The sequence below is a fragment of the Callospermophilus lateralis genome, chromosome 2 (genome assembly GCF_048772815.1).
Source record: "Callospermophilus lateralis isolate mCalLat2 chromosome 2, mCalLat2.hap1, whole genome shotgun sequence".
Taxonomy (NCBI): Eukaryota; Metazoa; Chordata; class Mammalia; order Rodentia; family Sciuridae; genus Callospermophilus; species Callospermophilus lateralis.
In genome coordinates this window covers 55,751,924-55,774,923 of record NC_135306.1, presented here as the reverse complement: position 1 = coordinate 55,774,923, position 23,000 = coordinate 55,751,924, and the positions used below count along the sequence as shown (strand labels likewise).

The 23,000-nt window shown below is 34.4% G+C and overlaps 1 protein-coding gene across 1 annotated transcript in view; it reads left to right on the top strand.

Annotated features, from left to right (window-relative positions):
- Lurap1l (leucine rich adaptor protein 1 like) overlaps window positions 1–21,982 on the top strand; it is a 41,240-nt gene extending 19,258 nt beyond the window's left edge. The window contains exon 2 of the mRNA XM_076843425.2: window positions 21,294–21,982. Coding sequence (XP_076699540.1) covers window positions 21,294–21,668 — 375 coding nt within the window. The 3' untranslated portion in view covers window positions 21,669–21,982. The remainder of the gene's footprint in view (window positions 1–21,293) is intronic.
- The last annotated feature ends 1,018 nt before the right edge of the window (window positions 21,983–23,000 follow it).

Here is a 23,000-nt window from a genome sequence, read left to right as displayed (position 1 = left end):
CAATTGTAAAACCATGATGTTCTGATATACATAAAGAAATGGTTACTAGAGTCTTGGAAATTAACATCTATCATCTCATATGATTTCCTTTAAAAAGTTTTGTATGTGTGTGATAAAAGTACACAAAATCTCTTCTTAATAAATTTTTGACATACCATGCAACCTTAAATATATAGTCCTCATAAAGCACATTAGATTTTAGACTTATTCATGTTAAACTTTGTGCCCTTTAACCTGTGTTATAGCATTTTAAAAGTAAAAGACATAGGTAAATTTTATTCAGCCTTGTAGGACCCATTTCTATGCTACATGCATACATTATCTCATACAATTCTCTCAAGTAAATGATATGCACCATTTTGTATATTAGTAAAGAAAATGTTAAATAACATATTCAACTGACAAAAATCAAAGAGCTAATTAGTGGAAGAATAATATTTTAACCTTGGTTTTTAGAGATCAAAACATTTTTAAATAGGATACCAAGATGTCTGGAATACTATTTTATTATGCTGTACACATTTAAAGACCAAATGTACTGATTCAAAAGGGGAGGTGGTGATCAATTACTCCTTATTTAAATTAAATTTAGAGAAATTGTTTTGGTAAATTCTTTCTGTAAATGGTATAACCCACACTTGGGCAATAATCTGTCAACATCATCCGGATATTTGACATTTTAGTAATTTCCAAAATGTGAATGGTAGTCTCTCTTGCCAAGTTCAAACAGAAACTTTGACCTCCTATTTTAATTTTTATTGGGCAAAAGATAAATTGTGATTCCTAAGTTGTAAAAGCAACTAAAAATATTTAGAATTTTTACATAGTGATAAAGATGTAAATTCTCATCTTTTGTAAAAAGAAGTATTTTTCCTGTGAGTTACATAAATAGAAAATATTGTCTCTTAATTATAATAATGATAATGCAATTCCTATGGCCCCCTTCATTCAAAAACTTACAAACACTCCATGAGCTCTAACTAATTGAGTCTAGCTGCATCTCTCTGAAGTAACATAGCATCAGAATATTATTTCAAATGTGGTGAAGTATATTAAGAAACTTGTTCATAGGGATTTGTGAATTAGCAGTTACTGGTGGTATATCTTATGAATTTGTACCACAATTTTTTTTATTGGAGTTCTGGTCTATATTTTTTTTCTAACAGATATCATGTTTCTAAAATAATCTATCATTTTTTTTAAAGTTTTTCCTAGATCAATTTCATTAAACTGCTATAAGGCTATGATTTAAGAGGAAATCTCAATTTAAGAACATGTTAAAATAATTTAAAACATAAAGTATGTTTAGGAATTAAAACTGGAATCAATGAGTTCTATTGCATTTGAAAATCAGATGACAAACTTGTTTTGTGTTCATTTAAAAAAGGAGGAGGGGACATAAACAGACTTCAGAGAAACTTCAGAATGTCTCCAAACAGGGAAAGAAGCTCAAAATCCAAAAGGAAGAACATATTTACCATGAGAATTTTAAGAACAGTAAGACTGAGTTTATGGGGAGGAAATGGGAGATCAGAATAAGAATTTGGAGTCAGGCCCGCTGGGCCTTTCTGTGTCATATACTTGAAAAGCATTTTGCCCTCATTTTTGCCTCTGATTAGAAATGGAAAAGAGCCTTGATTCACATATACAAATTAGCTTTTTTTTAAAAAAAATTTTTTTTCTTTAATTTCCAGCCCAATTTCTTCTAAGTGTGAATCTCTCACTCTGCATTCAAAGAGATGAAATAATACAATTTAAACAAACTCCCTACTAGAAAATTTAACAACATACTTACCACCTCTTTTTTCCTACTAGAAAATTTAACATTTCAGAAAGAGACTTTGATAATAAAGGTGGTCTGTGTCAATCTAAGCTTTACTCCTTAGCTAATTTCCCTCTACGACTAAATTATTTTTTCTCTATTATTCTTTGCTCTTGTAGTAGTATATTTTTAACTACACAAAAAAGTCTATGACGCTAATAAAACACCCCAGAACTTTTTTGAGGGCAGTTCTGTCAGTAACCTGCAACATAGCAATGAGTTAAAGCTTTGATCAAAAGCTTCTGTTTAGGATAAAGGGGTGAAGTTTCCCATGCAAAGAACTGTCACAGCATTTGCCAGGGTTGTTGTCCTTGCTCAACATTCAGCTCTTTCATGACATGCCTCCAAATTACCTTTCCACCTTCACTTCTCACCTCATACTAAATCTATGGCCCCTTTGGTTGACTTGAAAACTTATAAACACAAAATGAACTTTGACATCTCTGGGGCTTTGCTCTTTTTCTTAATTTGAAGCTGAAATTATAATACACTTCTTGGCATGGACCCCCTGCACCCATCTCACGACACATGAGCTCTTTTCCCAAAATGCATCCATACTTACTCTCTACTGCATTGCCGTGCACTATATGTTTCTTCTCTTCTCTCATCCATTTCTTAATTCAGCATACATGTATTGCTCTCCCATGTACCACACTGGAAATTAGGAATATTTGGTAGGATAGAGTCACTGGCTTGGACTTCATGCTTACCACCTCTTTGTTCCTTGGTTTTGGGTTCAGTTGTCACCAATATGTCTATTATATCTTGAAAAGTTCCCTATCTAGAAAAACCATTGCTCATGTATAAACCCTTTCTACCAATCCAGTTATCTTCCAGAATCAAATTCTGAGATCATTCCATCGATGACCTTTGGGGCACATGAACGAACCTGCACTTTCTTTTTTGCAAACTATACACTATTTATGCACTTCTAATGTGCTGAATTAGAAACAAAAGGCATTGTAGAGCTCAAAATAATTTTAAAGATTATCTCCAATATTCTCATATGACAGAAAAATGGAAGCATGAGAAAATTAGGAAACTTAATCAAAGTCACAGGTTAAGTTACTGGTACAAACAAAACTAACATCAAAGTTTAGGTTTCCTTACCATTCCCACTTAACTATCCCATAAATGGGTAGTTGGGTCATGAAGTATCACAGTAGTAATTAAATTACAAATTTATCATTCCTGTTTTAAATGTATTTGCATATTATTTCTGCTGCAAATGGCCAATTATAGATATAAACATGACAAATTGCATTGAATTTAAAGGGGAGTCATCTCTCACATGGCCTGATAAAATTATCTGCATTCATTAGAGTGAAATTCTAGAATATTAAGTTGAAAAAAAGAATATAATATTGTAATCATGGCTATTTCAATGAGTGCAACTTAATGTAAAATAAACATAATAATTGTTCAGAACAACCACATACAAAAGGAAAGTTTAAACACTTTAATTTCTAAAAGACAAGATAGAGGTATATAAATATAGTCAATGATATTCTGAGGTGCCAGAGATACATTAAGCTATTTGTAGAAATAAAATATAAACAGTTAAGGAAAATTATTGGCACTGACTCATCGTGATACTTAGTACCTAGTGTGTTCTGAGTCACAGTATGATGTTGTAAAATAACATACTTTTTCTGGCATATTGGCATAAGACTCCTAAAATCCTTGGAATCTCCAAAGTAGTAAATGCTTTTTTATGTGCTAATGAGTTTTTATGTGCTAATTTATATAAATTTATATTTATTTGTATATTTATTCATATATGGATATATATGTTCAAACCCTAACTCTAACCCTAAACCTATTTCTAAATTTAGTCCAATCTCTACTACTACCCCTAAATAGAAACTTCTTTACATATAAATCATAAATGGTCATATATTTTGAGATATACATTTAAAATTCACAAAAAATTCACATAAAAATTTATACATATAAATATATAAATATATATATATATATGTATGTTTTTATATGTTCTTTTTCTACACGCATACCCTATCTTTAAAACAAATCATAATAATTCCCTTTAACATAAATTTATCTATGTATGAAACTTTGGGGAAGGTTGAGGGGTTAGGGTAAAGTTGGTCAGTGATGTAGCCAGCCATCCTTATGTAATAATGACCTCCATGAAAACCACAAAGAATAGGGATGAAAGAGTATTGTAACAGCTGGATCTGTGGAGGTTCCTGGAGGGTGGCACACCCAGAGAGGGTATGGAAGTTCTTGCCCTTCCCAGGTGCTTTTTAGTGTATCCTTTGCAATATTCTTTATAATAATTGGTAAATATAAGTGAAGTGTTTCCCTAAATTCTTTGAGGTGCTCTAGTAAATTGATCAAAATCCAAGAGTGGGCAGGAAGAATCTTGATTTATAGCTTATTGTTCAGAAGTACAAATAATACAATCCGGAGATTGGCATAAGAAGCCAGGAACAGTCTTGTGTGACTGAGCCTTTAACCTGCAGGATCTGATGCTATCTTTAGGAAGATAATATCAGAACTGAATTGAATTAGACATCTGAGCCAATGTTGACTGCAGAGTACTTGCTTGGTGTATGGAGAAAGTCCCATCCCACACATCCAGTCACAGAAGTATTCTGTCATGGTTGTTGAGTAAGAGAAGCATTTTGGTTTGGTTTTCTTTGTATTCTCAGATACAGATAATCAGAGACACAAAATCATCAGAAATAAAGAGTCATTTCATTCCTTCCTCATGGAATTCACCGTGGTTCCCACTGAAAAGACAAAACTTATTGAGTCATCCTTAAAGTGTTAAATTCACTGTATTTCTTTGTCTTAGGCAATCAGGGTGACTTTTTTAATGAATAAAATATAAGAAAGAATAAATGAAGGTTAACGAGGAGCTGAAGACCTTGGGATAGATGTTTATCACAGCAGAGTCACATTTTTGAGGTCCTTGGTATCAGCTGCCTTGTCTATACTGTACTAAGCCCATCTCCATTTGTGTCAGTTCTAAGATTTGTCTGCAGTTCTGTTTTATGATTCTGTGGAAGTATGTTTTACAAAAACAGGTTAAAAGCATGACATACAAATATAAAACAAGGTTATGCTAAAGATTTATTTAACTCACTGCAATAGATATCAGAATGGAAAGGGTGGTTAAAGGAAGAAATAGAGCAGCAGAGGTCAAATAAATAGCCCATTAGGGAAAGTACACTGAGTTCAATTCATCAGGGAGTTGTGTCTGTTTTATTTTTTCATGTTTAATACCAACAAGGCTAGGACCTGGACAACTCTCTACCTAGAACCAGCTTGTTTGTTTTGTAAATATTTTTATTGGAACACAAGCTTACCTACTCATTGACTTAATTGCTATATGGCTGCTATCTAGCAATCTTAATCTAAGGCAATTGCCCAGGGGCCTTAGAGGATAACTCAAAGATAATTTGTATGCAAAATACATTAGAAAAAATTTTCCCATGAATTTAGAGTCCTATGGAAGGCAAAGTTAAAAATATTATCTGAGTACATTTAGGTATTTGACTATAACGCTATCATATTTGCCTAAAAACAATGAAAAGTTATAATAGCTACACCCCCTCCCCCTAAACAACCAAGGACCTGCCAAAGTCAGCACAAAGCTCAGAAAATTATTTAGTGAGTTAGATAAGAAATCTCTGCTACCTGGCCAGATTACATAGAATAATAACCTTTCTTTTCCTTGTTAAAAGCAAAATTAAATTATAACAATTTTTCATTCGAACAGCGGGGAAAAATAGTTCTCATTTTGCATTAATATGTTTAAAGTAATATATTTACAAGTACCTTTAAAATTTATCTCTTGAATTAATTCATCAAAACTGAAAAAATTTACCAACATTTTACACATTAAGCACTTCTTTTTAGAATCATTACTTATAAATATTCCAATATAAAGCAAATAAAGTAGGGTATTTGGCTTTTAGGGGTTCTTGTGTTGTTTTTGTGTATTATTCAGTTTTCCATATCAGTTCAACTTGTTTGTTATTATCTTCTCTCACATTTTGGAACCAACAAACATTTTTAACTGAGAAAAAAACACTCTCCTCTTTGGTTAGCAAAATTACATTTTAGTTATAATTCTTTGCAATGTTTAGTCCTGCCCAGTCTCAACCATTCACATAAGCCATGATTTGCAATCAAATATACTAATCTTTCAGAGATAAATGGGAGAGTGATCACTGCAGGTCACACACCAGCACTTCAGATCCTCAGAGCCAACAATGTAGCTTTTATAACTTTGTGGATGACAAAATGAATATGTTCACTAAAATGACTTTAACTTTTATTTTAATAGATAATAAAGTCTTTCCACTTTATTATCTATTATCTGTTAAAATAAAAAGCAAAGATCTCTATCATAGTTTGTGAAGAATGTTTCAATATTCTCTCTTCTTTAGGAATTATACAGTATTCATAAATTTTTATTTATTCACTTGATTTACTATCTCTTTAAGGTCTAAAATTAATAAATATCTTATAATTATATATAATAGTATAGAACATAATTGCAGTTGAATGAAAAAGATTCAGAACTGTAATTTAATAGAGTATATAATTGCATATTTTCTTAACTCACATTTAACTTAATTAAATGGAAGAACGATTAGTTTAATCTCATCAGTAAACCAGTTTAAGAAATGTTTTAAAGATTAACTAGTATCTCATTAAAAAATAAATCCAAATCTCAAAATATTATCTCATGTATTTATTCTCCATATCAACAAAACAAGGAAATAACAGTTAACTATGTATAAACTAAAATTATCAAACTGATATGTGTCTACATAGTCACTTTGATTCTTATATGAAAATGCTTCTGAGTTATCATTATTTTGGTAGAATTTTTCCCCATAGAAAGACAGAACATTTCTCCACAGAAAGAGTTCAGTTTATTTTCTCATAATTCGGGGAATATTAAATTTTTGCAAGTTTTTATTAGCCTCTATAACAAGAAAAGTTTACTTTTACTTAAGATATATTGTAATTAATATTTTAGAAGTTGAAAAATGTTTCATGTTCCTATTAACGAGTGGTAAAAGGTTTTTTTCTATTAAACACACAATCACCACAGGACTTAAAATTTCAATTCTGTGACCTAAGGTACAGGGCACTAGAAAAAACAGTCTCAATGGGTTATTCTCCTATTCAATGGAAACAAAATATTTTCTTCATGGATTTGAGCAGACAAATCAACACACAGGCAAACAATAGAGAAACAGAAAAATAAGCTTGTTACTTCTCTCATAACAGAGGATAGATTTCCATCATCCAATATGAATCAGCAAGTAATCACATCATGAAACCAGATGGCTAATTACAGTCACCCCAAATGAGAAATAATTTAAAGATTATGTGACCTTTACTGGCCTCAATTCTCAGTACCCACTAGTCCCTGGAATTGACTGTTTTACACATAATGTTTTATACATGGGGAATCTTTTGACTATATAATTGAGACCAGCATAGCAATCTACTATCTAGTTGTAAAAATGGACATTTCCTAGCCAATGAGTTAAACAAAAGAAACTATAAGGATGTAATCTGAAACAACAAAACAAACAAACCAGAACACTGAACCAGAAAAAGAAACAAAGAGTCAGAAAGGTAAAGTTCTATTGCAGTTCATGATTCATTCCAGAAACTTCTTAGGTGAACCTATTGAGCCAGATCTAGTATATGATCACACTGTGCTTATTAAGAGCAACCTGCAAATATGCCAAAGTGTAAAGTCACAAATCTGACTCTTATACAAATATAGACAGAACATGGGCTGGGGCTGTAACTCAGTGGTAGATCGCCTGCCTATCAAGTGTGAGGCACTAGATTCAATTCTCAGCACCACATATAAATATATAAATATAATAAAGGCCAATTGACAATAAAAAAAAGAAAAAAAAAGATTGATTGAGCTCATTTGATGAGAAAACCAGTAATGAGGTACAGCTGGTTAAAAAGAGAATTAGAGGAACAGGGTACATGTTATTGCAGGAAAGACATATGAAATCAGTTTCTTAATTTAGGGACAAAGGTGTCAAATGTCATTACACAATAAAATTAACTTTGAGAATCTGTTTTCACTAGACCAAAGCCATTTATCTTTCTTCGAGACACAAATCTACAAATTATAACTTTCTAAGTCTCAGGAAAGTCAATAGTAAACAGCAGATCACACAAAAGCATATCCCCACAGACAAATAAGACTTTGATGGGCCTCTTAGGGTGTGCTCCAGTGTTGCTGGGGAGACATTCAAACTTCACTTCATTTCCAAATGTGGGATATGTTTTTAAAACAATTTTATGTTGTTAGGCTTTTAGAAGTCTATAGATATTCTCAAGGAAATTTGGGGTATAAATGGATTGTACTAATATTTATTTTTTAAATTTTTGTTGGAGGCCTAGAAGAAAAAAAAAATAAGGTACTATGATTTCCATTTCTATATTGTAAAGTTCTTGAGTTGAAGCGACAGTTAATGTTGTCTCTGTGTTCTAGCAGCATCCAGAAAAATATCCTGAGTGTACTCAATAAGTACTAATGGCCTTTCTCAGTTCCTCAATTAGTCCTTTGGCCACTATACAACCATATTTTCCTGATTCTATGAACAACTAATGCCCAGAATCGAGATTGAAAAGGATAACTGGTTATGCTAAACTGAGGGATTATCAGTTAGGTTTGGAAGAGTCTGGCTGTTTCTCTCAGCCTGGGAATATAAAGACCATTTCTAGGCTGTGGAGAGACTAAGAATATGTAGCTAAATTAACTTCACTGCAGTTCTACCTTTGCCACTTTAAAGCTACAAGAACTTGAACAAGGATACCTTACTTCGCTGAGTGCCCTTTTCCTTCAGCTGCATAAGGAGAGCACTGTGTCTTTATATCTATAGTATGTTTCTTGTAGACAACACAGAGTCAGGTTTTGTTTGTTTTTTCAGTCTCCATCTGTTAATTGCTGTTTTTGGACTCTTCACATTTAATGTAACATTTGGTATAGTTGAACTAATATATATCATATATGTAACTGTTTTCTAATTGTTTCCTTTGTTCATTCTTATTTTTCTTTCCCTCTCCTCCCCTTCCCCCTTTTTTCCTTGTCTTACAATTCTGTGGTTTAAAATGGGCATTTTATGAGATTCCATTTTCTCTTTTTTAAAAAAATATTTATTTTTTTTAGGTGTAGATGGACACAACACAATGCCTTTATTTTTATGTGGTGCTGAGGATCGAACCCAGGTCCCGCCCATGCTAGGTGAGCACTCTACCGCTGAGCCACAATCCCAGCCCCTCCATTTCTCTTTGCATAGACTACCTATTGTATTTCTTTTTTAAAATACAAAAAAAAAAATTAGTGGCTGCCCTGGAATTTTCAATATACATTTTCAGTCAATCTGTCTACTTTCAAATATCATGCCACTTCATGGTAGTTCAGTACTATCTTCCAGAGTATTCCTGATTCTTCCTTTGAGTTCCTTATAAAATCACTGTCATCCATTTCACTTATATATAAGCTACCACTAAATAAATTGTGGAGGTGGTGGTGGTGGTTACCTTGAACTGTTACCTGTTTGATCATTTAAGTATAAAAAATAATGTATTTTATATTCATTTATTCCTCCCCTAGTACTCCTGCATTCTTTATGTAAATCTAAATTGGTCTATACATTTTCCTTCTCTCTGAAGCACTTCAGATCTGCTAGCAGCAAATTCCTTCAATTTTTGTTTGTCTGAGAAAAGCTTTAGTTTTCCTTCAATATTTTTAATAATGTAAAAATATATATAACAAAATCTATTTTAACCACTTTTAAGTATTCAGTCCAGTGGCACTATGGAGAGTCCTATTGCTGTGCAGCTACCACCAATGTCCATCACCAGAATCTTTTTTATCTTCTCCTTTACTTTGAGTTATAATTATTTTGCATATAGAATTTTCATTGATTCTTTGTTCCTTCAGGACTTAAATATTTTACTCTGCACTGTTCTTGCTCACTTGGTTTCTGAAGAAACATCCAGTTTATTGCTTATCCTTGTTCCTTGTAAGGTGTTTCCTTCCTGGCTTTTTTCAAGATTTCCCCCATCCCTTATTTGATTTTATACAGTTTGAATATAATTGAGATAGTGTTTAGAATATGTAGAAGGGGCTGAGATAGGCTATTAGTGTGATGTTTTGTGTTTATGTGTGGGGGCATTAGGTTCTGTTCATTGTTTGCTATTGCTGGGAGGTGGGTGTCAGTGAGTAAATTTTCCTCTGGTATTCTTGTTTCTGTCTACTCTATTTTTATTGGGTTCTTTTGAATATGCTTTAAATAGGGTCAGGGGCCTGAAGCTCTTTCGCTGTAACTCCCCTGTAGCCTTGCTGATATGGTAGTAGAATATAGAGGAAGGACAAATACTCTATAATCCATGGGTAAGTCCAGTCTTCCAGTGAGCTTAGGTGGGTATTTCCTTCTCATAGGTTGGCTAGGCTTTAGTGACCATCCCCCATTATGTTAAGATCTGGTAAAATGATTTCCCTTAAGGACAGGCCTAGGTAAAGAGAAGAGAGTGGTCAATGTGTATTTCAAAGCTTCCTTCCCTCTATCAGAAACAGGGTGGATAATAAGAACTTGATATGGCTCCAGGAGGTAAAACTCATGCAAGTGAGGAGTTCTACCTGACACTGCCTGCTTAGAGTTTCTAACTCTCATGTCCACACAAAGTCTCCAGCAATTCATCAATTGCAGTTTAAAGTTCCTACTGACATTGATTCTAGCTGACCTTCTGCTTCTGGGCTTCTGTTTCCAGTAAACTATGATTCTGTGTATTGACTAGTATTCTAGGGCCATACGATTTGTCCTGTGACCTCAATACTCTGATTATCCTTAGAATAGTTATTGAATTTCCAGTTTGTTCAGCTTTCTTCTCCTTGGGAAGATGGGAATAACAACTTCTAAGCTCTTTACATGTCAGACTAGAATAACAATGAAAATAATAATCAGCTTTATCATAGTTTTTTGTGATGATGACATTAAATTTATTACATAAATTAATATTTAAGGCATCAAGTTAAGTACATGGTTACTAGGAAGCATTTGACTAATGGCAGATACTTTTATTAGTATTCTCAAAGCCATTTTTAAAAGGTGAGACTGACTAAATCATTAGACTAGAAAGTCAATGTGTTGTTAAGAATTGAAATATAAAAGTTTATTTTTATTTTTTTATTGGCTGTCCTTCCGATCTCTGATCCCAGCTAGTCAGAGTTAGATCATTGCTCCCAGCTATAGAGACTCTCCCATTTGAAGAGTCCCACCCAAGATTGCCAAATGAAAATATTTAGTCAGTGTTTAGGGATCATATGAAAAACAAGAGAAAATTGATCCTCAGCTTTATGAAGTAAAGCATTTCAAATATTCACAAATTATTGTCATCGGGTAAAAAGTACAATAAAATGGCAAATTTTCAGTTTTTTCTAGGTAAAAGAACTATTCTACAGATAAATCTTTCCAAAGAAAATGAATTAATATATGAAAAAATATCTGGCTCATAAGAGACAGCTCAGTACTTATATAACACTTATCCCCATCCTAATCTCTTCTTATTTTGGCTCTAGTGAGGGCCAAGTTAGAATACAGTTTCAAATTAAAAGGGGAATTCTGAAATTACAATTTGATAAAGTTGTCAGTATGTTCATCTCTTTGTGTCTTCTAAACTCTTCAAGTTGTATCTGAATATTATTATCTAAGCATAACTTAGTTTCTCAGTATATTTGCTACATTTTATGACCCTCACATTATAAGGAGTTTTGTAAATGAAATCCATTGAGAGCATTACCTGTGGCACCAATTACCAAGCATATCATCTGTCATTTTCCCTTCAGTGTAAGTAACCAGCTTCTCTAAGGGAGAAGAAAGGTTGTCCCATGGGAGATGCCCTGGCCGCTTTGATGAACCTTGACTTCCCTGAACACTCATTGTTTCTGTCCGTAAATATTTAACTACTTACTCTATTCATGACTTTTTTTTCGAACTGCAAAGTAATGTATCAGAAGAGTAGAACTCCATTGACACAGTGGTTCCACCATTCCAAATTATCTACCAGTAGAAAAATCTCCAAGCCTTCACAAAATTTAAACTATGGCCTGTATAATATCAGCTTTGGTATATTAGTTATTCATGCTATATGTAATAAGTAACCTCAAAATTAGCAACTCCAAAATCACATATGTATTATTCCCTAGTCTGTGTGAGTCTGAAGTCTGTGCACAGATTAACTTGTGTCCCTGGCTCAGGCTCTTTCACAAAACTGCCATCAAAGTGTTAGTTGGTGCCTGAAAGCCCAATTCAGAGAGGATCCACTTCATGATCACTTATGTGCCCAGTTGCAGACGACAGGTCCTTTTCCTTGCTAGTTGTTGACCAGTGATCATAGTTCCTTACCATGTGAATCTCACCATGGGCCAGTACACAGCATGGAGGATGGCTTCTGCCAGAAAAAGCCAGACACTGTTGTACCCCAGACAGAAGCCACAATCTAGTAATGTGTTTCATAAGTAATACCCTGTGACTTTTGCCCTATTCTGTTCTTTGGAAACAGTCTGTAGGCTCAGTCTACACACAATGGCAGGGAACTGTGTGAGGATACAAAGACCAGGAGAGGGGATAGTGGAGAGATTTTTAAAATCCGCTTATCTGATCAGTATCTATTGGGAACTTGTTAGAAATACAAAATGATGAAACTATTGAACTAAATAGAAATTTTAGCCAGATTTCTAGGTGATCCGTCTATACAACAAAGATTGGAGGAGATTCATGCTCTAAGAGCAGGGCTGTGTCGAAGAGTTTGCTTCCTCACTTAATTTTACCTACTTATTGGTAACTTTTTAATAATTGCAAAGATCTATTGTCCTTGCAATTTAGTTCTCCCCTACTCAGGAAACAGAAAAAAATATATAAGGATACTGAAGCACAACTGGGCTATGAATAGCAGATTCAAAATAGAATTGGGAGAATAAGAAATAGGGGACCTAAAAACTATGCCAAACAACAAGTGACAGCATCAAAAAATTACAGAAAGAGAAGATGCACCATCTAAAATGGGGTATTATGACCTTATTTCCCTTAAGTGCATTGTTGAATACCTCTGCATTATAAAGCTTATTATTGACCATGGTACCCCATACTATCTGGATCATGGTTCTGTTTACAAACATAAAGAATTGTACACCATTATTTTAGAAATATATTCATCAAAAATTATCACAACATGAAAATGTAAATGCTCATCTAAGTGATTTTCAGATTTTGTAACTTGATTATTTACTTTCCCAATATATTTCATGTCTCAATGATGCAGAAATAATTTAATCTGTATTCAGTACTTGACATTTTTTATAAAAGACATTAATAATTTCACTGTATTTTGCATTTACCTCAAATTATATTCATTTGAAGAAATAAAATTATATTCTGATTCTAATTATATACAGAAAAATAAAAACACTAAGGGATAAATTGAACATCTCTAATTGACATATCACAAGATGTGTGAGCTGTTTATTACATTTTCAGGAGTTTTCTGAACTATTACACATCTATGAATAAATGTTACATTCAAAACAAAAGCAGTACATACTCAATATTAATAGGTTCCTAATTATTTTACTTTTACTATTTATTATTTTCTTGAAGTTTTGTAAAGTACCTGTTATATCTAAAGAGTGAAAATACTAGTGAGCATCTTATCAATTCCATGTTTCGTAGCATCACATCAGGACCTTGAGATTGGCCATGATAGAAGTTTTTAGACCCCAGAAATTATAAAAGATATAAATAAGGACTTGAGTTTTATTGTGTTGATTCTAAGCTTAAGAAAGTGATGGAGAAAATGTTAATATTAAAGCAAATTAAACTTAAAAAGTGTGGCATGTCCCTAGTTGTTGATCTACTAATTGTAGGGGAATGAAATATTCTCCAGCAAGTCAGAAACTGTTATCCAATTCAGTAAAGAAGTTTCTCATATCATTGATGAATTGATAAAGTTCTGACAGAATCCTGAGGCTAAAACAGGTTTCTGTTTAACGGATATAATTTGCACTACATGAGAAATAGCTTAACAGTAAATGACATATCAGATTTAATGATTAAAAAATTATTGAAAAAAGAGTTAAATTGTGACCACCACTATTTGTGAAATCCTATTTGCACTGCAATCAGAGGTTGTTATGCTCTGAAGAGTTTAGTAAGAATGAACAAAAGCATACCCTGAGAATTAATTGGTTATGTAAAATTTATAATAAAAAGTTATTTTATGTTTTATTATTTTTATAAAGTATGCTATATACCTTTTATATAGGCACAATTTATATTACACTTATATATATGGTTAGTTCGGAAATTAAATGTTCATCAGAGGACCATGTGTTAAAAATTTGGTCCCCAGCCTGTGATTCTGTTGAGGTGTGGTGGACCCCTTAAGAGGTGAGAGTAGCAATAGGAAGTTAGGTCATTGGGGTGGCCCTTGAAGGGAATATTGAGACCTTGACTCCTCTCCTCTCCCTCTTTGCATCTCAGTGGCCTGGAAATGAACACAGTTTCTCTGCCACACTCTCCTGCTATTAGGTACTGCGTTACCACAGGCCCAGAGTGATTGAGGCCAAGCAACCATGGATTACAACCTCTGAAAGCACAAACCAAAATAAATCTTTGCCCTGTATAAGTTGATTATACCAGGTACTTTGTCACAGTAACAGAAAGCTGACTAAGATAGTATGTAAGTGTGTATGCATACATGTATATATTTTTCCTAGGGAGCTGGTTATTGAACAATTAATTACCAGCACACCATTCTATATCCTTCCCTTACAATGTAAACATGGCTGCTACAGATCACAGAGGAGCACATTACCATGTCCTAGTCTTCTATATAAAAATACTACTTTAAGTTTTAAATTGGAAAAAATAAATATGCAGAATATTTATTATAATTTTCTAGAGACACACTTCTCTGGTTCCGTGTGTATTAGCTTCTCTGCTGTGAACTTGGGGAGTCCGTGTTTTTGTTAAATCTTCTGAGTAATCTCAGTTCAGGTGATTTGCAGTCTGTTGCCTTAGTCACAATTAAACTTTGCACATGTATTTTAAAAGCACTCAGGGAAATAACTTTTCCTTTATTACAATATGGAAAAAAGAATCAACGTCATAGGACTGTAGGTATCAAACTGATCTAGACCCTGATGGAATAAGACTGAAAATCTGTGTGTGCTCCTTTAGTAACCGGAAGACTTACCAGGAGGAGTTGTACAGGTCTCATGAGCAGGCATTCTGGCAGGCATTTATGCTTAAGATTCAGAGGAATCACATGCCCTTTTTCAAATAAATCAGATAGAGCTTTCTATGTGATCAAAACAACATCCATCAGTCAACTGTGTTGATGACACTGTTTTTATGTGTGCAATTCAGCCTTTCGGGAAATTACTCTTCTATATGGTTTCTGGAAATGAATGAACTGCTTTAGTTATTGTTCAGTTCCACCCATAAACAACACAAATGGAAGAAGACAAGCTGATGCATATAAAAACAGAAGCCTCCATGGTCCAATTAGAAAGAAATTTTGCTGTAAATTTTGAACCAACTGAGAAAGGGAAAGAAAATGCTGAAGTAACAGCCTTGACTTCTATATGGCTGCAGGTTTTTCTCCTGAAGATTCCAGATGAAAAAGCATTTGGTAAAAACGAATGTTTTATAGTGGCTTTTCGAACTGCAAAAAGATAATAATATCCTTGTGGGTCCTCTGAGAAAACAGCTAGAGGAGTACTTTATAAATTAATATTTTACCATTAATAAAGTTGTCAGAAATTTTAAGAATGGGTATGCCAAAAATCTTCTATGATCATCAAATTGAGAATGTGGTAAATTTGGAGAAGGAGCAGATTTGGATAGGAGGAGTTTATGCAAGGGAACTTGCAAATAAACTGAGATAAGCTGTTGGAAAAATATTCCAGGCTCCTTTTTACAAGAGCTCTTCAAGCAGTACAGATGCTTTAAGTTTTAAATATATATAAAGTAACAGTGATTAGACAAGTTAGAAAAGAAGCATTTCCAGAATTAAACTCTTTCCCCAAAACAAATCAAAGAAAAATGCTGATTTGTTTCTCCCAGTTAGAATCTAGGGTTAGAGTGTCACATTTAAAAGGCAAGTCTAATCTGTTTTCTTTTCTTCATGAACTTGATTATGGGCTTGAAAAAAAGAAAAAGCCTTTCTTCCTTCTAATTCACATTATAACTATCAGGACATTGGAGATTTATATTGTGGATATTGTGAATTTTACAGTAGGAATGCATAACTGGGAGATGTCTTGCTTTTATCTGTTGACATTCATAAATAAAGGATAAAAATAGTGGGGGAGGACTTTAGGAGAGTTGTGATTACAAAGTGCTATCCAAGCTTCCCATATGGCAAGATAGAATGAAAACCATCCCTCTATGGAAGATTCACTCAACAGCTCATGTGTACACTTCAGTTAATTTATGGACATATTAAACATGATATGCATGTTTGTCTTGGAACACAAACATGACTTTTACTGAAGCCTAAATGGTAAGAGCACATACTATTATAAAAATTACCACATATTTCTGATAAGGTCAATAAAATGCAAGAAAGAGCTCAAACTTCTGGTGTTTTATCAGCAGCATCTTTTGTTGAATCTATTGACCAGCAAAAATTGATCTTTCTGTCTCTTCTATAGTCTACATAACTTTTGTAGCTGAAACAATTTAGTAATTAAACAGCCCCAGGAAAAAACAAGAATCAAATGTCAGAACGGGTAGAAATCCTGGGATTATCTCATCTGCAGAACCTCTTTATCAAATGACAGCTGAAATGCAACCTCAGTATGAAATGCAGACAGTAATATAAGAGAACTCCTGAGTTGAATTCAGTCTTAATTGGGAAAAATTTGTCTTTGCTCATAGAACTGCCTTACCATCCACCTTTTATTGAACCCTATGGCTCATTGGAGCTCAGAATAAAACCATGATTTTTCCTCATGTGTTAGGAAACTGAACTTCTCTACGCAGAGTCATTTTGCCCAAAGGTCACAGGTAGATCACATCAGAGGTGAACTGGAGTCTTGTACCACATTTCTCATACAATACCACAAAAGAAGTGAACTTAATAGCAGCTCCTTGATTAGTTGAAAGTTTGACCACATTCTTTCTTGGATTTCATTATGCCAATTCATAACCTTTGCATTCTGTCAGTATTAAAAATGGTAATTTGAAAGAAAACAGATCTAGAAAAGTTTACTAATAGGAATATTTGATTTTTCAAGATTTTTTTATTTCAAATTCTACCATAGACTCAGTTCACCACTTATCCAAAAATTACATGAAGTTTTAGCATTCTCCCTAAAATACAAACAGCTATTATTCCACAATCTTAAAGCATGAGAAACTTAGGATAAAGAAGAACCACTCTGCAGAAACTGTAAGGACTAGAGATGGGGAGGGGAATCCAAATACTTTTTTGGCGGGGAGTACGTGCCCTGTTTGTATGTTCCCTTTGTTCCATTCATTTCACCAGATGTTTACAGAACACCTGTGCTGTGCTCAGTTATCACCTCTAAGCAAACAGAATAATGTTTGGAGTGTGACTCACACCTTGAAGTCCACTTCCTTTTAGAAAAATTATCTTGTATTCTGTAAATTTTAGCAAGGAGGAATCTTACTGCAATTACTCAATGCCTAAAATTTGAAATGAATAGAAATAAGACCATATACTGGGAACACTTCAATATTGAAATGTTCTTTCTGAATTACCACTTTCCTTCCTCTTCAGTCACATATCACTGACCCACAGCAAAACTCCAGGTTCCCATTAGTTATTCCAGTCTGGATCAAAGCTGGTTGTTTAGTGCCTGGACAGATCCTGATAGAGTACCTACTATGTGTCAGGCACTCTTTCAGTCTTGGCTCAGAGTTACAAGTAGGATGGACCAAGTATTCCACAACTCCTCCATGTTTGTGGGGGTGGGCAGAGAAAAAACACATGAAAAGCAGGATGATTTTAATTAGTCATAAACATTATGAATGAAACAAAAGACCTACAGAAATATAAAAATACGCATGAGGACTGGATACCATGATTGATCAGGAGAACAGGTTCTCCAAGGAGGTAGCATTTAAGCTCAGATCCTGAAGAGGGTTCCAACTCTCAATATTCTCAGAGTAAAGTCATGAGACCCCAGCTGAAAGAATCACCAGGATTTGTGCTGCCAAGGCAAGGCTACTCTGTTCTTAATTGATGGCCAGACTTCCTAAAGACTGAAATGAGTAACACTGAGGAAAGGTGGGGCAGCTACTGGAGACAGAAGCAACATTGTGATTTAGTTCTTTGGTGGATTGCTCATGCTTTCATCAGTAGCATAACCACACCTTAGTTCTTGGAGAATGCAGACTGTGAGCCAGGGCACTCTGAGCCTGGAGCTCCAGTACCAGACCAGCAGCCAGGCGTGTGAACCAGCACACCCAGCGCTCCCACACAGGGAAGCTGTTTACTCTTCTCAGAGGACACAGGGTTAGACACAGTTAAATCCATAATCATTATCAGCCAGATCAACTCGTTCTAACCGACCTACTTTCGTCATATTTTTCCCCAACAATAGTTCAACGGCCTGTGAATGTTTTGCCTTCAGATACAAAAGATTTTCTTATTTAAATAGATCATTTCATGGTCAAAGGAAGCTTTGTTGCTTCATAGCCTTACTCCCCTTTTATTCGTATTGCTCGATAAAAGTTTTAAAAAGTATTTGATGCAGCCACTGTGTAAGTAAAACAAAAATTGCTGACAGAAAATTTATTCTAAGTACATATTAACCCCAACAGTGACATGGTTTCTGGGAACATATATTTGTGACTATATTAAGAGATGAACTTTCACAGATGCTAAAATTTTGACTATTTCTCAAAAATCAATCAGTGCTTAGAAGAGACCTTAAGATATAGTTTCAGGCTGGGCATGGTGACTCACGCCTGTAACCCAGTGACTCTAGAGCTAAGGAATAGGATCACAAGTTTGAGGCCATCCTCAGCAACTTAACAAGATCCTTAGCAACTTAGCGAGATGGTGTCTCAAAATGAAAAATATAAAAAGGGCCGGGGATGTAGTTCAGTACTAAAGTACCCCTGAGTTCAATCTCCAGTACTACTACTACTACTACTAATAATAATAATAATGATACAGAGTTTCATGTAAGACATGGCTTCTTTCTTTGGGGAAAGTCTAAAAGGAACAGTAATTATTACCACTATAAGATTGTATAAAATAAAGCTCATTTTAAGTTATAAACCAAACAGACTATAGAGATAAAATGGGCCAGCAGGACAGGCTAGAGTCAGCAAGGAGTGCTTGACAGAAGAAATAGAACTAGAACGTGAAGAATTTGAAAGAATGGAAGTGAGGTACTTTAAGTGAGGGGAAGATCAGGGCACATGCCCAAAGCAGAACTTGGGCTGAAACACTTCCATGAACAGGGTGGAAATGTGAGTATATGCAGCTGTGGTCCATTTGGGGAGCTATTTGGAAATGGTCACATTGATATTGCACCATGCCTATGATGGGCACAGCAAGGTGCATCAAGTACAGATGTCTGCTAAAGGATTTTGTAAGAGTTTAACTGATATTGATCTTTCTGCGCTTCTCAATGTACCCAGGCACATTGTTGGTCATTTGTAAATATTTGTAATATTTCTAACTTGAATGATGTCACAATGACTCATGGAGTATGAGAGTGAATTTGAGCATAAAGACTGCCAAAACCTCCTTCTCCAACATAAAGTTATTGCAAGGTCATTGAGACACCATCAAAAACAGAGGAACATCAAGATTTACTAAGTTCACATCCTTCACTTCATGAACATTTCAGAGAGAAATAAATTTCCCTGTATTCTATCTAGTCAATTTATTCTTGATGCTTTTCTCAGAGAAGATGAAGAATTCATTAGTCAATTTCATATCCCAGCAAATTTTTTTCTTAATGTGTACTTTTTTCATCTTGAATTTCTACTTGCACTTTTGTGTCTCTAAAACCTGTAACCTTACATCTATTGAAGACATGAGTGTAAATTATATCTCTACTGAGGATTGTTTGTCATGTTCATAGAAGCCAAAGTTCACCTTCAGTTATGGATTAACTCTTCACCAGGAAATATTTTTATATGAATACATATCTTGGAATACAATGAACTCCTTTTTCTCTTCTGGCTTGAGTCATTCAAGAATGAGTGCTTTTGATAATTCTAGAAACCCACAAATCTAAGTTAGTCTTGGATTGTAAAGAGAGAATTGGCCTGGCCCAGCCTTTTGGGCTAATACCGCAAGTTAAATAACAAAAAATCCATGTTCAAACCATAATGAATATGAGCGGAACTTCTAGTGGCCAACCAAGACCAGGCACACAGATCTTTAGAGGATCCACTTCTATCCAGTTTCAACAGGAACAGGGGCAATCATGAGAGTTCTCTTCCCTAAGCTACTATGTAGTTGATGTTGTAAAGGGTTCTCATTAAATTCTGGGGCATACGAAAACATCCTGCTTTATGGCTGTGGAAACAGATTTCTCTGAAATATCTTAGAATTGGCAAAAGGACTACACACTTAGATGGCTCTTAGGGGAGTCCCAGGACATTTTTATATCCCAATTTTGATTAGAGTGTCCCTGACATATCTAAAACAAATACTTAGATCTCCAATAATATTGGTAGCCTTCATCTTGTAAGTTGTGTCACCCTGTGCAGCAGCACCCTTTTCAATTCAGGGAATACTAGGTCATTTTGGTTCTTGTTAATAGTAAAAGTAATAGTCCCTATTGCTTGTGCCAATGTAGTCATGAGGAGTGTAGCCTTTCCTGTACTCTTAACCCTTTTTTGTAGACTTCAATTTATTCATCTGTAAAATAAGAATAAAAATAGTAAGGCTGATGTACAGTGTTATTAGCTTTTGCTAATTAACGTTGAATTTTTTATAATGATGCTTAGCACAGTATAACTCAATAAGTAGAAGTCCCATGATGCTGATGAGATGTATTAATTTCTATACCTTCTCCTTTTCCCTACCCCTTAGTGTGGATATACATTCCCATGTAAACTTGGATAAACTATTAACAAGAGAGAATCTCTCTCTCAGCAGAGATTTTGACATTCAATACACTATTTTCTGGTAGCTTGGTTAGAGTCAGGGATACAGAGGGAATTTTATAGACCCTTTTTCTGATGCATCTGGCAGAAAGCGAGTTCTTTGATTATGACTCCTGCCGACGGTCAGCAATTTCCAAAGAGATCCTGAGATCAAGTATACTTGTATTTTATTCTGTGGATTTAAAATCGTAGACTGTAACAGACAGTATCCACATGAATTTGGAGTTTGTTAAGTATGTAGAATAACTGGCATGTCTTTCCTGTCTCCCTCTTTCTCATAGGTTAACCTCAGAGCCACAGATGTCAGACTTATGCGCCAGTTGCTCCTCATCAATGAGAGCATCGAGTCCATCAAGTGGATGATGGAAGAGAAAGCCACCATCACTAGCCGAGGCAGCAGTCTCAGTGGCAGTCTGTGCAGCCTGCTGGAGAGCCAGAGCACCTCCTTACGCGGCAGCTACAACAGCCTGCAGGATGGCAGTGATGGGCTAGATGGCATCTCTGTGGGAAGCTACCTGGACACTTTGGCTGATGATGTCCCAGGCCATCAGACCCCTTCAGACTTTGACCAGTTCAGTGACGGCTCCATCATAGAGGACTCACAAGCCCTGCACAAGCCTCCTAAATTGGATTCTGACTACTACTGCTTTGGCTAATGACCCAGTTTTTTGCATGGGACTCGTGTGCAATTAACTTGTATGTATCCTTCTTCTCCGCTGCTATATTTTTGGTGTGATTTTGTAAAATAAGACAACCTTTTAAAAGAAGCTTATTTTTAAACTGCTTAATGACATTTCTGTTGCTCCTAATATTTCTCATCTAGACTGATTTATTTTTCTCTGTTACATCTCTATTTTTATTTATTAAAATGATTTTCCTCCCTTCTTTTAGAGTAGCACAAACAAAGTAGGGGGAAAAGAATAAGCAATAATTATGTTTTTGCTTTTATTTTCAGAGCAAGGGGTCAGGGATTACAAGGAAAACTTTGCTAAATTTTACAATAAACCAAAGTATGAAAACTGTTAATTTTGTTGCTGTGTCCTTAAATGATTCAAGATTTTATCTTCCAAAAGATACTGAGATCTATTACTGTTTGTAGATCAGGTTGCACAAACTCCTTGAACAAAATCAAGGGTGACAAGTATGGCACTCTTTTACATGCCATCATTGGAAAGCCCCCAAGTGTATGCAACCTGATCATTTCACCCTTTTGTTGATACTACACATTAGGATTTTGTCATCAGTCATTTTAACTCATATATTAGACATATCTGTCTGACAATATGTATTAGTACTTCAAATTTTGAGGAATATTGAGATCAGGTATGATGGTGATTAAAGGCAAATATGCCCTACATTTAAATTTGAGATTTTGTTGGCGTTTTCTTATAAGCACTTTGCAATTCTACTGAGATGTCTAAACATATATGTGTATCTACAGATGGATAGATAGACAGCCACACAGGTAACAGATATCATAGGAAATCAGCATCTTTATCCACTTATGAAGTCCACTTTTGCTATTTTTTCATCCTAGGAAGGATAAATAGTCTTTTAATTTTCTGAAATGATACTGGAAATATTATAACTTATGCAGTGAGTGAAAATTTTAATTTTGATATTTTTAGACCTCTACAAATTTGTATCTAGATGATTCCTAGTGAGACAATTTAATTAAAATTTCAAGCTGTTCTTTGTTACAATTTACAATATGAATCATAAAGTTTTCTCACTTGTAAATGAGAAGTTTCCTTTTATTCTATACTCATTGCACACCTGGAAACTTATCATTTGTTTCCAAGACATATATTATTCAATTTACAATTAAAACCTATCAGTGCACATATTTTTCATTAGTTTTTTCCTTAAATTCATAGGTATAATCCTCATCACTATAATCCCATAATGTCAGGATTGTCACTATTATAAGTTTAAGAAAACTGTGGCACAGAGAATGTGAGTCACTGCATTAAATCTTTCACTAAATG